The following is a 15,623-nucleotide window of genomic DNA, read 5'->3' as shown; positions in this document are numbered from 1 at the left end:
GGCAGTTTGAAACAAAAGGCTGGAAACATGGGCCTGGAGCCTGGGAGAGATGTTGGGACTAGTGATGTGAATTTGGGAGTCATTCATACAGAGGTGCCAGTTGAAGCTGTGGGAATGAATGAGATCACCAAGAGAGATCTGAGAAGGGGTCAAAGGACAAGTTTCAGGAAAGCCTACATGTAAAGAGTATCCACCATTTGGGGAAGTTTACACTCTGTGGCTGGGGTAGGAGTGGTGGGAGGGAAAGGGTGCAGCATTGGGCTATATACTATTTAGGAAGATTGTGTATTGTATATGGAATTGTGTTCAATGTAAGGTGTATTTCTTTGTCTTGGAAGAGTGAACAAAAAACTGGTCTCAGAACCAAGAAGACCCGAATTCAAATGTTCCTGCTGATACTTAGTGGATGTGTGACCCATGGCAAGTCACAATTTCTTGGTGCTTTAAGCATCCCAGTCTAAGACTATGGGTTGCCAAGAAGATTCCAACCTCCATTGGGAGTTCTTCACCAGGAATTCCTACTATGATCACAGATCCACTTCCAATCCCCTGTATACTGTAGGGTTGATATACAGTAGGTGGAGAAGCATACGCTGGTGCCTCATCATTCCTAGTGATTGGACACCTACCTACCATGTATGGGCCCAGTGCTTGGCCTTGGGTCTTCTGTCCCTGAAGGTTTTGCAATTTTATTGGGAAGACAGGACATGGACATAATGGATGAATAATAATAAATACAAGATGTAAGATGTCCAATGAGTGACAAAGATCAGAAATGTTTCAAGAGTGTAGTGGATAGAACCATCCTTCCCCGCCTTCTGCCCCGATTGAAACTGAACCTTAATGGAAGGGTAGGACTAAGGGGACAGTGTGAGCAAATGTGTGGAGGTAGGAATGTGCATGTCACATTTATGGCAGAATAATTTGGCCAGATCCAGGAGCAGGGGAGTAATGGGAAATAAGACTAGAGAAGTAGGAAGGTAGGTAGGGGACAAAAATTGTCAAGGGCCTTTGAGGATAAGCCAAGGAACTTAAGAACTTATTAGGTAGATAACAGTCAACCCCTGAAGGTCTTTGAATGAGTAATGACTTGAGACTGGAAAGGGGCCGCCATTTGGAAGACTATTCCAGTAGACTAGATTCATCCTGATGAAAGCACTAACTAGGATTATGGCAGGGGGAATAGAAAGGAGTGGATTTAAGAAATTTTTCAGGGACTAAATCACCAGACTTGGTGACTGGCTACATGAGGGGTGGGGGGAAATGAAGAGGGAAGAGCCAAAAATGCCTCATTCCTTCATTCATTCATGCATTCATTCAAGAAACATTTAGTGTGTCCATCAGAGTGGATACAGTCCTTTGAGGAGAGAGAACTCACTATCTGGGTAGGATCAGAGGACAAGGGGGCATTTGAATAAGGCATTAAAGTAAGGAAGAGATTTCAATAGACAGAGCTGTGGAGGAGGGAGGCATCTGTTCCAGACATGGGAGAAGACATAAACAAAAGCATTGAAGTGGGAGAGAGAAAAATGGAACAGAAACATAACCAACTGATGCTGTGCCTGAGCCAAAAACATGAAATTGTGGGCCCTCACCCCATCCTAATGGCTTAGTGTGCTTGAGAGAGTAGATGCATATTTTTCATATTTTCCACGTCCTTCAGCTTTGTGCACCCAAGGCATGTGCCTCAATTGCTTTGCTTTTGTTATGGCTCTGGGATGGTGAGTAGGATGGAGAGTAGTCCAGGTTGGCTGGAATGTAGAACCTGGGAAGCTGAGTAGCAGAAGGTAAGGCTGCAAAGGTAAATTTGAACCAGATTGTGGAAGACCTTTAATGCAACAGGAGCATATCTTTTATCTAGCAGGCAATGGGGAAGCATAGAAAACGTTTGAATAAAGGAGCGGCATGATCAGAGTTCTTTATTAGAAAGATTCTTCAGGAAGCAGTATAGCAAATGGATGAGGATGGGTGAATAAAGGCAGGAAAACCAGTTAGGAAGGGATTAGAGGAGTCTAAGTGAGAAGAGTAATAACCAATATTTTGAGCTTTGGTCAGGGGTTCTTAAAAAAAAGGGGGGGTCATGTACCCCTTTGGCAGTCTGTTAAAATTTATCAACCCCTTCTCAGAATGTTTTTAAAAACATAAAATAAAATACATAGGATTACAAAGGAAACCAATTATACTGAAATATAGTTATGAAAATATAAACAAAAGTTCACAGACCCAAAGTAGGTGACCGGGAGAATGGGTATGCCATTGACAAACAAAGGGTAGAGGAGTTGGTTTTGGAAAAAAGATGAGCGTGGTTTTTGACAGCTTGACTTTAAAGTAGTACCAGGGCATCCAGCAGAAATATACATCAGGCTGCTGGAGAGAGGTCAGGGCTGGAGATGTAGATTTCCAAGCTGCCTATGTAGATGAAACCATGGGAGTCAATAAGATCCCCGAGGAAGAATGTCTTAAAAGAGATAAAGAAGATTTAGGGCTAAGCTTCTTAATATATTTATAATTAAGGGGTGGAATAAGGAAGTAGATACATTAAAAAGGTAGGAGGTTTATGGATCACAGGCTTAGAGCTGGGCAGGACCTAAAAGACCATCTAATCTGAGCTTCTTAACCTTTTCTGTCATGGGCCCCTTTGGCAGTCAGATAAAGCCTATGGACCCTTGCTCAGATTTATGTTCTTAAATGCATAAAATAAAATACACAGAATTGCAATGGAGTAAAATGTAATGAAATACAGATAGAATATTTTCCTAGTCCAAGTTCATGGACCCCCTGAAATCTATTGATGGATCCCTTGGGAATCAGTGGACCCTAGGTATTAACCCCCTGATCTGGTCCAACCCCCTTATTTTATGGAGAACCAGGAGAGTCAGGGGAGACTGTACCAAGAGCCAAGGGAGAAGGAGGGTGTGGCCAGTGGTGCAGGACATTGCTGAGAGGCCAAGGAGGATGAGGACTGTACACAGGCCATTGAATTTGTCCATCAGCCATTGGTGAGCTTGGAGTGAGCATTTGAGCAATATATTGGGGGTGGAGGGAGAGGTGGCTATACCTTCCCGTTCTGAGAAGAGTATGCATTGTGTGCTGAGGGTTATACGTTATGTTAAGGGATGCATTCTGCCCTGGGAGAGGAGATGCACCATCTGGTAAAAACTGTACTGAATGCTAGGGGGATGTGTCTTCTTTGGGTGAGATATAGACTATATAGACAGTGGTGAAAGCCGTAAACACTAGATGGAGGGTACACGCTGTGGGAGTGGATTTAGGCTGTGAAGATGGCTACAAACCACAAGGACCTTTCTAATTAATTTCCTTACAACTTACATTCTGCAGCCCCGCTTTTCCTTGTACCCCCACCTTTGCCATCCAGGGATGCTGGCGTTCTTTCTGTTCCTCCATCTCTCCATTCCAGGCATAGTCACTGGGTGTCCCCCCGTCTCCTTCCTTGTTTCTGCCTCCTGTCTTCCCTGACTTTCTTCAAGTCCCACCTTCTAAAAGATTTTCCTGATCCCCCTTAATTCTAATGCCTTTCCTCTGTTGATTATATCCAATTTATCCTGCCTATATTTTGTACCTAGTTGTTTACATGTTGTCTCTCTCATTAGACTCAGAGTTCCTTGAGGGCAGGAACTGTTTTTATGTTTCTTTGTACGCTCAGAACTTAGCCCAGTTCCTGGCACATAGTAGGCACTCAAAAACATGTTTAGTGACCAACTGTAGGAGGTAGAGAGAGGTATGTGCTATGTGTCGGGATGTGAGCCCTGGGGATTATGTAATGTAGAGTGTACACTGTAGGAAAATACAGGCTGTGGTGGGAGAGTGTACTCTGTGCTGGGTGATACCCATTGGGTTACCCTACAGGGGATGTATGCTATGTGGTGTGAACATTGAGGGGGATGGGGGGCGTATGCCAGTTATGCTCTGGGTGGGGGTGTGGATATTGTATAATGTGTGCTGTGTGGGGCTATATGCTCTGTGTGTGTAGGTGTGCGCCCTATGTGGGTGGGAAGATGCTATGTGTGTATCCTGGGTGTGTGTGTGTGTGTGTGTGTGTGTGTGTGTGTGTGTGTGTGTATACAAACAATGTATGAGAATGTGACCACTGCATCTGGAGGGAGGTCTCACTTCCTGGGGCACATATGTTTCTGGGAGAGGTGGATCTGTGAACACTGTTCTCTTTTTCCTTTGATCCCTCAAAGCCCATCACCCTGCCCCAGCCCTAAGCCAACCACCTCCTCCTCGTTTCAGGTTTTTCCTCAAGTTTTTCCTTAAATGCAACCAGAACTGCCTGAAGAATGCAGGCAATCCTAGAGACATGAGGCGCTTCCAGGTACCCAACTGCTCCCGTTTCTGACCCAGCATTTCTTCTTTCCTCCCCCATCACCACCCATGACACCTGATGCAGTGAAGGATGGGGGGTGGGGTAGGGGGCTGAAGAGAACAGTGGGAAGGGACCAGAGTAAAGGTGACTCTGGGGCTGGGGTGGGGGGGACAGCTTGCAAAGTTATCTTGCGAACCCAGAATTTTAAGTGATCCCAATCCTGGACCCTGTAGGTCCCCAGCCTCCCTGTACCCTGGGACTGAGCAGCCCAGGCCCTCTAGATGCCCACGCTTCCCCTCTCGCCCCTGTTAATAGAACTACATTTCCTAACAGGATTTAGTGATGGAGGCTCCATCTCATTCCCTAAGCCCTTCCTCCTCTTCCCCAGGACCTCAGGGGGCTGGGAACCTGCCTCTGTCTACCCTGGATTAAGATCTGAATGGACAGGAAATCCCCCAGGAAAAGGGGCCCCTGGGTGGGGTCCTCTCAGCCATTTCTCCAGGTCCCCCCCACTCCCAAGATCCCTAGCCCTGAGGGAGCTCGTGGCCTGTGGAGGTGGAGGGGGGTGCGAGTGGGGAGTGGAGCAGCTCCTTCTCCCCTGGCTGCTGAGGCCTCATTAGGGCCCCACTTAAGGAGATGATAATTGTGACATTTTTACATGATTAACGACCCAGCTAATTTACATAGCGTGAGGCAGAGAGCAGCTGCCCGGTACCACCCTCCCCCCCAACTCCCACCCCCCAGGGCGCTGAAGAGTTTGGGAGGGGAGCCCAGTTAGTGCCCCCCCCTTTACCTTTCCAAAGGGTGGGGCCTGCCCACAATCCCAGATCCAAAGGGCTCCAGGCCAGCCCTGGTGAAGAGGCTGGGCCCTGAGGCAAAGGTGGTGGTGGTGGGGGGGGGGTAGTGAGAGATCTGCCAAGCTAAAGAGCGAGACCAGGGGGCCTAGGTCTTGTTTCTTCCTTCTCATTCCTTTCTTCCTTTTCCCCTCCCCTGCCTCCTGGGCCCTGGTACCTGTTTGTGGGCCCAGGACCCCTCCCTCAGAATCTCACTTCAGATCCCACCTGAGGAGCCCTAGGGGAGTGAAGAGTCACTTTCTGAAGCTGTTGCCCCTGCCCACTGCACAGAGGACCAGCATACTGTTTTTAAAACACAAGTCCTCTTTCCCAATGACCTAGACCGTTTGAGTCGTCCAAGACTTAACCACAGCAAATGCGAAGTCCCTGTTTCTATGGAGAGGGAAAGGAGGAGGAGGGTCCCAGCCCTGAGTTCAGGTTTGGCTGCTGGGGTGGGCATCCTCACGTCCTCTCCTGTTTCCCTTTCATCCTGGTTGGTCACTTTGCCCACAGGACTGAAGGACTGAAGCCAGGGAATATTCCAAACCTAGGGGAGAAAGAGGTGGGGACAGGGCCTCCCTGCCCCCAGACAACACTTGTATTCACTGAGATACCAGGGTTCAAAGAAGCCAGCAAGAAGGCTGGAGGGCATGCCTTGGGATACATTTGGGGTCTGCTTCTAAGCTGGCCTCTTAGCTTGTCGTCCTAAACTCAGTATTCCTGCCATCTGGTCCCATGCCTGTGAATGTGGCCTCCCTCCTCCAGCCCTGGCCTGGCCCTGTGTCCCCTATGCAGGTGGTGGTCTCCACGACGGTGAGCGTGGATGGGCACGTGCTTGCTGTGTCTGACAACATGTTTGTTCACAACAACTCCAAGCATGGCCGCCGTGCCCGCCGCCTTGACCCTTCAGAAGGTCAGGATTCTGTCATTTGGCACCCTTCCCTTGGCCAACCATGCCCCCTTCTCCCCTCCCAGGGAGAGCCCGATCCTCCACTCTTCCAGGCCCGCTCATCCTTCTTTCTGTCACTAGGCCCTGTTTCACCATCTACAGTTAGCACCTTCAGCCCAACTCCAGGCCCAGTCTTGTCGCCCAGGTGCAACCATCTCGCATACCCTCCCCCTTCCTCCGTCCTCCCATATCATTCCAACTGGGAGCAGCCCTGCTCTCCCCTTTGCTCATGTTCCCATCCTGACCCACAGCAGCCACCCCCTGCATCAAGGCCATCAGCCCCAGCGAGGGCTGGACCACAGGGGGAGCCACTGTCATCGTCATCGGAGACAACTTCTTCGATGGCCTCCAGGTCGTCTTTGGAACCATGCTGGTGTGGAGTGAGGTGTGGGGCTGTGGACAGGAGGGCTGGGGGCGAGACAGGACAGGTTGGGACTGAGGGTGGCCCCCTGTGTGTCAGTGGGACAGTCAACAAGACTGATGCTTATTTCTATGAAGACCGAGGGGCACCGAGCCTCAAAACCAGAGTGGGCTCCAGTTGGGGATGGGGCTCCTTGCCTCTCTTCTTTTTCCAGCTCCTCTTCTTCTTCCTAGCTAAAGCTGACACGCTCTCTTCTTACAGCTGATCACACCCCACGCCATCCGGGTGCAGACTCCACCGAGGCACATCCCTGGGGTAGTGGAGGTGACCCTGTCCTACAAGTCCAAGCAGTTCTGCAAAGGGGCCCCTGGCCGCTTCGTCTACACGGGTAATGGACTGGGATGGCAGGTGGCATGCCCCCTTTCCCTGGTAAAGCAGGGTGGGTCAGAAGGGAAAGGGATGTGTGCCATAGAGAGCCTGCAGTGACCACTCTGAACAATTACAGTTTCAGTCTCATATAACAGTCTGTGATCTTCTCCAAGGAATTCACCCCTTCTGCTTTTTCAATTGCTTTCAATGTTACTCTTAGCTCTTCAGTTCTCCTGCCCTCCCCCTCCTCAGAAAAAGCCTTCATTCACTTCCATCCCAAATATTCCAAGAAAGAGTTGTCTCTCCATTTTGAAAGGTTCATCTGTCTACCATGCTTTGGGCCCATCCTAAGTTCATCTTCCTACTGCAGAATTCCTTAGTCTCTAAGCAAGAGTGAGTTTCATCTCCCTAGTTTTGAGAAAGTTAGCATTAAACCATGGTATCCCAACCCCCATGCAGTGCCTAGGCCAGTTCTTGGCCCTGTCCACAGTTGCATTTCTTGAACTGGAGGCCTCTCTTTGTCACCCTAAAAGTTCGTTTTCACCCTCACCATTCAATCAATGAACAAGCATTTATTTAATGCTTCCCATCAGTCAGAAACTCAGCTTAAACAGCTGAGGATTCCAAGAAAAGCAAAGAACACACAAATCAATCTCCACCCTTGAGAAGCTTACATTCTAATGAGAAAGACACCATGGAAATCAGAAGGTACACACAAGGTATGTGCGGAGTAGAAGAAAAGTAACCTTAAAGGTTACTCAAAGGAAGAGCTCAGGCTCTTGGCCAAGTCCAGCAGCCCCTATCTTGACCTGTCCTTATCTCTCTCAGTTACCTTAGACAATATTTAGTATCCTTACCTTCAACTTCTGACACCACAGTTTCTTCATTCTCATTCCTTATTGCTCTTTTCTCTCCAGTTTCTCACTGTCAGCTTCTCATTCTTAGTGGAAAAAATACTGAATTTGGAGTCAGAGGATATGGGCTCAAAGCCATCTCTGCTGCTTACTACCTGTGTGACGGGTAGGACTGTTGGCCCCAAAGGTCCCTTCTACTCTAAATCAATCATTCTCTGAGCCCCCATCTCTGGGCTAATTATTCTCAATCTCCTTCTCAAGAAATCAAGTCAACAGATATTTATTAAGTGCCTGCTGTGTGCATGGGCACTCTGCTGGGTGCTGGAGGAGCAACAAAGTTTACATAAGACATGGTGCCTGCCCGCAAGGAGCCCACAGTCAAGTATGGGGATAAGACATCAATAGAGATAGCTATAATATATAACAATCTTGGATGAGTCTATTAGAGAGGCAACCCAAGTTACAATACAAATATTGTACAGTTACAATACAAAAATTGTCTTTAAAGAAACTCTTAATCCTTAGTTGGTGCCAAAAGCTCATCTCAGTTGTAGTGTAAATGACAATTTAGTTATTCCGCCCCCTACAAAAAAAGAAACTGTCCCTGCTCTCTCCAGCTCCCTCCCTTTTCTCTCACAGTGTGAACCAGGTTCAGTCCTTGCTGTACTGGGAAGGTATCCAGGGTGGGGAGGGACCTATTCTGCTTGGCTTCTACTGCTGCCTGACAGATTCAGGGTTGGGTAAAAGAGGCATTTTTGGGAAAAGCTGACTGGTCCCTTCAGTTCTACCTTGTGGGGATGTCCTGGGATACTTGGAAGGAGGGGAGCACGACACTGATTTCTGTGTGTGAATACTTTGTACATGTATGAATACACACACTCTGTGAATATATTCTCCATGTACTGAGCTGCCCCGAGAGTGCTTAGTTCAGGAGGCTGCACTTGAAGACTGGGAGGAGGGGGGGGATATCTCTCCCTGTCCCTTTAGAGATACTTCTCCCCCACACTGTTCTCCCCCCCACCTCCCCCAAGCTCTCAATGAGCCAACCATCGACTACGGCTTCCAGAGGCTGCAGAAGGTGATACCACGACATCCTGGAGACCCTGAGCGGCTTCCTAAGGTAAAGGATAAGAGGGGCCAGATCGGAAGCAACCTTTAGGGCCTGCAAAGGGGGCAGGGGACAGAGTAGGGCTAGATGGGGGTTGTGTTTGGTACTAGACATAAAAGTAGAAAGAGGGGCTGAGGGCTAGGGAATGAAGGACGTGGGGATTCTTCTCTTTGCCCCATGGGATTGTACCTCCCTTGAGCTGATCCTCCCTCCCCCATCCTATCCCTAGGAAGTGCTATTGAAAAGGGCAGCTGACCTGGTGGAGGCTCTGTATGGGATGCCACACAGTAACCAGGTATTAACCCCACCTAAGACTTCTAGCCACCTTCCTTTTTCCTTAAGAACCTTCCAACTCCTTCATCCCCTACCTGCCCCATTCCCTTCCTTCCCCAGGCTTTCTGACACAGTGGCAAGAGGGCTGGGTTCGAATCCCAGCTCTTCTACTTGCTACCTTTGTGACCTTGGGCAGGTGACTTTATTTCCCTGGGCCTCGGTTTCCTCATCTGTAAAGTGAAGGGGTGGGTCTAGCTGACCTCTAAGGTCCTCTGCAGCTCCCAATTTATCATTTATGCTCCTATATATCCCTCTCCCAACTTGCTGGTTCCTTGTGTGTCCCTTTCCTCTTGTCATCCCTCCCAAAGGCTGGTGGGGGTCTAGGGGTTGGGGGCCAGCCCTACCCTTGCCTCCCTAGGATCTCATCATAAAGCGGGCAGCAGACATTGCAGAAGCACTCTACAGTGTCCCACGCACCCCCTCCCAACTTGGCTCCCTGGCCCCAGGCCATCCCCACACAGCCATGATGGGCATCAACTCCTTTGGGAGCCAGCTGGCAGTCAACATTGGAGATTCCACACAAGGGGCCGAACAAGGTGGGTCTGCTCTTCCCCATACTGTCCCCTACACTGCTCACTCTTGTGCCACTGTGTGTCCTTTCCTTCTCTTATCCCCCCATCTCCTATACACCCCTCCTCTGCCTATCAATGCCCTGGATGTGTTCCAGGTCCCCCAGTGGGCCCCACCCTGACCTGTTTTCCCTGGTAGGTTACTCCCGGAATACCAGCAGTGTGTCTCCTCGGGGCTACGTGCCCAGCTCCACCCCCCAGCAGAGCAGCTATAGCAGCATCACATCCAGCATCAACGGCTACGGGGCCACTGGTATGGCTGGCCTTGGGGTACCCAGCTCACCCAGCTTCCTCAACGGCTCCACTGCAAATTCACCCTATGCTAGTGAGTTGCTATGGTGGGCAGGACTCGGGCATGGGGAGGTGGGTGCTACCAAGGTCTTAGTAAGCACTGCTCCCAGCCATCTGCAAAACAAGGGGGTTGAATTCAGTGACCTCTAAGGTTTCCCCTGGCTTGCTATGACTCTCTGCTATGGTGCCCTGTTGGGCGGGATACTTTATCAAGCCAGGGATGAGGGACTGAAGTCCTGGAAGCAATAGAAGGCTAGTTGTTGGGATAAAAGACCCCATCAGTCCACCTTCCCTTCGATGTCAGACTGGGTAGGGTCTGCCCATCTACTGACAAGTATGTGTATGGGTGGTGGGGAGAGGAAGTCAGAGCCTCTGGAATTTAATGACTGGAGCTGTTCTCCCCCCCAGGCAGATCTGACCCCTCAGGCACAAAGCCCATCTTGGCAGACAGGAGTAGGACAGGGCCCAGGGCCCCTTGATAGGACTGAAAATGGTCCTTCTTCATCTTCCTAGAATTTCCCCCACCCAGCTCTTCCCAGTGACCTTGTTATTGACTAAACTATTCCTCCAGTCTACATCAAGGACATCTACATATGCGTTATATATATATAAAATATATATACATACACATACAATATACATATATACATACACACCTATATACATATACATACAATATATCCATTTTCCCTTATCTTATGTACATATGTGTGTGTGTGTTTGTGTGTGTGTGTGTGTGTGTGTGTGTATGCAATTCCCCTAGTGCCCATCCTAGGAACTCAGAGAAAGGCCACTTTCCATGTCAGAGGTGAGTAGTTCAGGATTCAGAAGTATATTCCTTGTTAGCTGCCCCATCACTGAGAACTACTACCCTGAGCATGATTGGCAGGAGAAGATGACAGCTTCTGGGCATCTCTGAGCACCAGGGCAGGGGTCAAAGGAGTCACTGCTCCAGGCAGGGCGTCACTGGAACTACCCCATCTCTTCTCAATCCCTGTCAGCTCTTCGTCCTCTCCAACCTCCCACGCCCCCAAGATTCTGTCTTCTGTCCCCTCTGGAGGACTACACGTGATCATATATTACATATTTCTAGTTCTTTCTGACACAGCACCAAAGATTCCCTCCTCAAAAGCCGATCCCATGCCCCATTCTGGTCCATAAGGCTTGAACTTTGTCCTCTTCCTCTTTCTCCTGTTTGCCTCTGGCTGCCTCTTTCTTTTTTTCTTTCTGATCCTTCCCTTCCCCCAGGCCTGCAGGACCCTCCTTCATGTCTTAGTGACTTTCCTCCTGTCTTGCCGTCTGATCTTTTTCTTTAAGGCCTAGAGCTTCCCGTCTCTGTCATGCTGCACACAGCACCACTGGCCCCTGTGTGTAGACCATCAGCAGACTTTCCCTCCCACCCTCCCTCTCTTCCTCATTCTCTCATTTCTCCCTCTCTCCCTCCGTCTTCCCATTCCTCTTTCCCTCTCCCTCTCACTTTCCCTCTCCTCCTCTCTCTGCTATACTTGTGGGATTCAACCACCCCTGTGCTCTGCAGCGCACGCCACGTTATGCCTGTTTGTGGATGATGCTTGGATGTCAGGTAATTTTGCACGACCTATTTGCCATCATTGGTGTCCTCCTGCCTTCAGTTCACATTTACGCTTCTTACTAGAAAGCCTCAGGCCCCCTCTGCCTCTGAGGGCCTCTGGCTTCACTTCCCACCTGCTGGTTCTTGGTAAACCCCTTCCCACATCTCCATGGACCTGTTCCCAGGCTTTTCACGGTGGCAGGAAAGATGGAAAACCCCCTTTCCGTTTATTTCCACTCTCTGGCTGAGGTCAGAACCACAAGAGGGGAAACAATTTCATTGTGGGCATTCCCAGGCCTCATCCTTCTAACACCCGCACGTCTGGGAACTGGTTTAGCCCTGTTTGCTCTGGTACGCACGGGGCTGGAAAACCACATAGGCTCGGTAAATCACTGCCCAGAAGGATGATGGCTTAGCATTTCTCCAGCATTTTAAGGTTTATAAAGCACTATCCTCAAAACATGCATTCCCGTGAGGTTCTATTACTACCATTTTATGGTGGAAGAAACTGAGGCTCAGAAGTGAACATATTTGCTCAGATTCCTATAACCAGTGAGTGCGGGAGCCGGAATTTGAACACCGGCCTCCTGTCTGCCACTTCAGCCCTCTTGTCACTACACTGAGCCCCCTGACAAATGGCTCCTCCCATCACTGTCAGGAAGTTTTTCCTGATATCTAGCCTAAATCCATCCTGCTCCAGTTTGAGCTCCTTTCAAGTGATTGAGTGGCTTCTCCTTAGACATGCTGGGGACTCTTATGGATCTAGCTCTGTTACTCTGTCCCATGCAGAGAGCACCTACCTCTCATCATATCTTTGTTTTCAGTTCAGCTTTGGCTAACATCCTACGATCCCCCAGCCTAGACTCCTAGGGGAGCCCCGCCCCCATGTTGCCAAATGATCTAGGACTTCCTGTCAGAGGGGCACCCTCCAGGTGTCTGGGACTGACTTCTCAAACTCACCCTCAATAAGTCCCTAATATCACAGGAAAAAGGGTCTTCTTGCCTGATGGGGAGTCAGGTGGCTTTGCTCAGTTTTCACTGGAGACAAGCAACCATGAAACTTCCCATCTGGCTGGCATCCCAATCACTGATATTTGGATCTTACCTTCCCCCTCACCCCTCCTCACCCTTAGGCTCCTCATCCATTCATCTCTCTATTGCCTGGCTAGTGCTGCCATCTTGGTCCCCAGCTCATCTTTGCCCTTGGCCCCTCTCTTGACTGGCTTCTCCTCCTAGTGGCTGTGCTGGTGCCAAGCAGAACTTGGCCTCAGCCTGTTAATGAAACCTGTACCACTCTTGCTAGAACTGCTAAGTAGTCACCAGCTTTCTTTCTTTTGCCGAAGACGTGGCCCAAATTTTGCCCGCTAGACCTGGCTCTAACCCTAGTAACTGAAATCAGCAGGCGCCTGTAAGGTTTAGGCCCTGGAGGCTGTGGGAAGCTATAGGCCCTTGCAGCTCTTACTCCAGACTTCCTTCTTGGTTCTAAATTCAGCTGCTAAAATTGCCATGGAAAATGACACATCCCCAGGAGGTCGGCCAAAAACAAATGTGATGATGGACGTTGGGCCTGGTTTCCCAGCTGGGTCTTTCAGGGTCTCAGTGTTTGGAGGGCTCTTGGGTGTATGCTGTTTCCAGGAGTAGACAGAACTGGGGAAAATTTGTTAGCAGGTGAAAATTGCTGAATTCGGTTGGGTTCATAAAAACATTTATTAAGCACCTACTGAATACTAAGCACTATACTAGTCACTGGCAATAGAAAGAAAAAAAGTGACAGTCCCCCATCAAGGAGCTTACATTCTACCAGTTAATAGTATATATCTAGACAGTCTATGTCTGTGGGAAGGCAGATTTAGCTCCATAATAAGGAGAAATTTCTGAACAATTAGCTGTTTTGAATGGAATGAGCTGCTTGGATAATGAGTTCCCTGTCATAGAAGGCATTGAATTAGAAGCTGCATAACCACTTGTCTAGGATGGTCTAGAAGGGATACCTGTTCAGCTATGGGTCTAATGAGGTGGCCTCTGGGGTCCCTTTCAACTATGAGATTCTATGATTCTATAAAAACTGTCCAAAGCTCCAACTCCCTCCCACTTCCATTTCCCTTTTCCACTCTCCCTAACCAAGGCCCCTTGATTTCAGATCAGGCTGTATAAGTGTCAGGACCTTCCAAGCCATCTCTAGCTGACTCTGCTCAGATGCAAGATGGGTATCCTAGGCCTCTCCTCCTCCTCAGTGCCAAAGCTACCCCTGGCCTGGATCCTGGAACCCTGACCTGGTCTGTTCTCCCTAGCCCTGACTCCTAGTCTCTTCTACCAACACTGAGCCCTAACCTCTACTCTAACCTTTGACCCCAGTTTTCTACCCTGCTTTTCATATAGCTGATTGCCAAGGGTCTGGGGTGAGTAATATTTTCTACTGGGCGAGTGAGACCCAGAAAGGGAGGGCAAGGGATAGGTATGAATGGAAATGGATGGAGCTCAGGGGGAGCAGGAGACCATGAAGGCATGCGAGGTGGACAATGGAGAGAATCTGATGGAGGATCAACCTTGGACATAGGCCTTAGAGTATTTTCCGTTGAATCTGGCTGGGAAAAGAACAGCCATAGGGAGATTTGGGCAGCACTACCCGTACCCTCATGACCAGGAACTGCAGAAGATGGTTCTGAAGAAGGGGGGCAGTTGGGAGAAAGACCCCAATCCTTCAGGTCCCACGAAGTCCAAGGGGAAAAAAGCTAACTCTGCCCCCAGGTCTTCTTCACTGTGTACCCCACCCACCCACCCCCAGCCTAAGTGGCTCAGCACCAACCGAGCTGATTCAAACCTCTGTTTGACTATAATCAATCATAACCCCATTGTTAACCACTCAGTCTAATCTAATGGATTGAGCCCCTACTATGTGCAAAGCCCCGAATGGTGAAAACAAAACAATCACATTAGAGTCCAGGTGCTCTGGGCAGTGCTTACTGGGCCCGAACACAGATCCCAATTTGTGCCATCTTAGGCAGAGAGCCTTGCACACTCTCTCCTCCCTCCTTGTGATCATTTTCAGTGATTTCATCCAACCCTATAAAAGTGATATTTGAGAAGGATTATCCTGGCAACCCTACAGAGGACTGACTAGAGCCGGAATAGGCAGGAGGCAGTAAGACCAATTAGGAAGTTATTGATTTGTAGTGGTCCAGGCATGAAGTAATGGGGCCTAGGCAAGGCTGGAGACAAAGGGAATGGAAAGGAAGGGATGGAGATGTGAAACATTGGAGGAAGAATCAGTAGGACTTGGTGACTGACTGGATATAGAAGATGATGCAGCGGAAAGAAGGAAAAAGTTCACTGAGAGCTCCTGGCCTATGAAGGATGGTGGGGTTGTTGCCAGAAATAAGACTGTGAGACCAAGAAGCCATTCTGCAAAGGAAACAAGATGATGTTTTGGGCCTGCTGAATTTCTGGTAATAACAGAGAAATCTTCTGAGACAATTGGATAGAAGGGAATCTGACCCCACTCCAATTTTAACCACTGATCACAAACCTGATCACTCTCCCCAGCCCTAACCTGAATTTCACGTAATACCGATGGTGATTTCACCTTCATCTGACTCTAAGGTAAGAAGGGGGAAGGGGAACAAACATTTATTTTGGAGCCGATTATGACCAAGGAGGAGGTACTTGTTGGTGAAGTGGGAACCACTGTAGCCTTTGGAGAGAGTGACCACATTGTGTTTGTTTGTGATAATTAAGGAAAAGAACGTTGTTCTTGGGCAGATATAACCATAGGCTTTAGAAGGGTGTATTATAGTGTTTGTAGGGAGGGATAGGGAACATCTCAAGTCCCGAGACTCTGAAAAGGAAGTTGGCTCAAGAGGATTAGGAGGGCTTGGTGAACAAAATCCTGCCTATACCAACTCCAGTAATTCCAACGAGGGAAAAAAGGGTGAGAGAGCTGTCTGAATACATGTGACTGCACAGGGTGGTCATCCAATGGATTCAGATTTCAAAAGGTCCTGAAGTGAACAGAGCACTGGACTTGGAGTCAGGAAGACCTGTGTTCAAAGCCTACCTCCA

The 15,623-nt window shown here is 49.0% G+C and overlaps 1 protein-coding gene across 7 annotated transcripts in view; it reads left to right on the top strand.

The window, feature by feature from the left end:
• EBF4 (EBF family member 4) overlaps positions 1 to 15,623 on the top strand; it is a 105,534-nt gene that overhangs the window by 80,579 nt on the left and 9,332 nt on the right. For all 7 annotated transcript variants that reach the window (XM_027836523.1, XM_027836522.1, XM_027836518.1 and 4 more), the window contains 8 exons: positions 4,255 to 4,336; positions 5,956 to 6,073; positions 6,361 to 6,494; positions 6,732 to 6,858; positions 8,725 to 8,813; positions 9,031 to 9,096; positions 9,493 to 9,670; positions 9,843 to 10,028. In XM_027836523.1, the coding sequence (XP_027692324.1) occupies positions 4,255 to 4,336; positions 5,956 to 6,073; positions 6,361 to 6,494; positions 6,732 to 6,858; positions 8,725 to 8,813; positions 9,031 to 9,096; positions 9,493 to 9,670; positions 9,843 to 10,028 (980 nt within the window). The remainder of the gene's footprint in view (positions 1 to 4,254; positions 4,337 to 5,955; positions 6,074 to 6,360; positions 6,495 to 6,731; positions 6,859 to 8,724; positions 8,814 to 9,030; positions 9,097 to 9,492; positions 9,671 to 9,842; positions 10,029 to 15,623) is intronic.

Source organism: Vombatus ursinus, unplaced genomic scaffold, assembly GCF_900497805.2.
Source record: "Vombatus ursinus unplaced genomic scaffold, bare-nosed wombat genome assembly UNPS02014818.1, whole genome shotgun sequence".
NCBI lineage: Eukaryota > Metazoa > Chordata > Mammalia > Diprotodontia > Vombatidae > Vombatus > Vombatus ursinus.
Note: the sequence above shows the minus strand (reverse complement) of the source record. Positions and strands in the feature narration are given on the sequence as shown.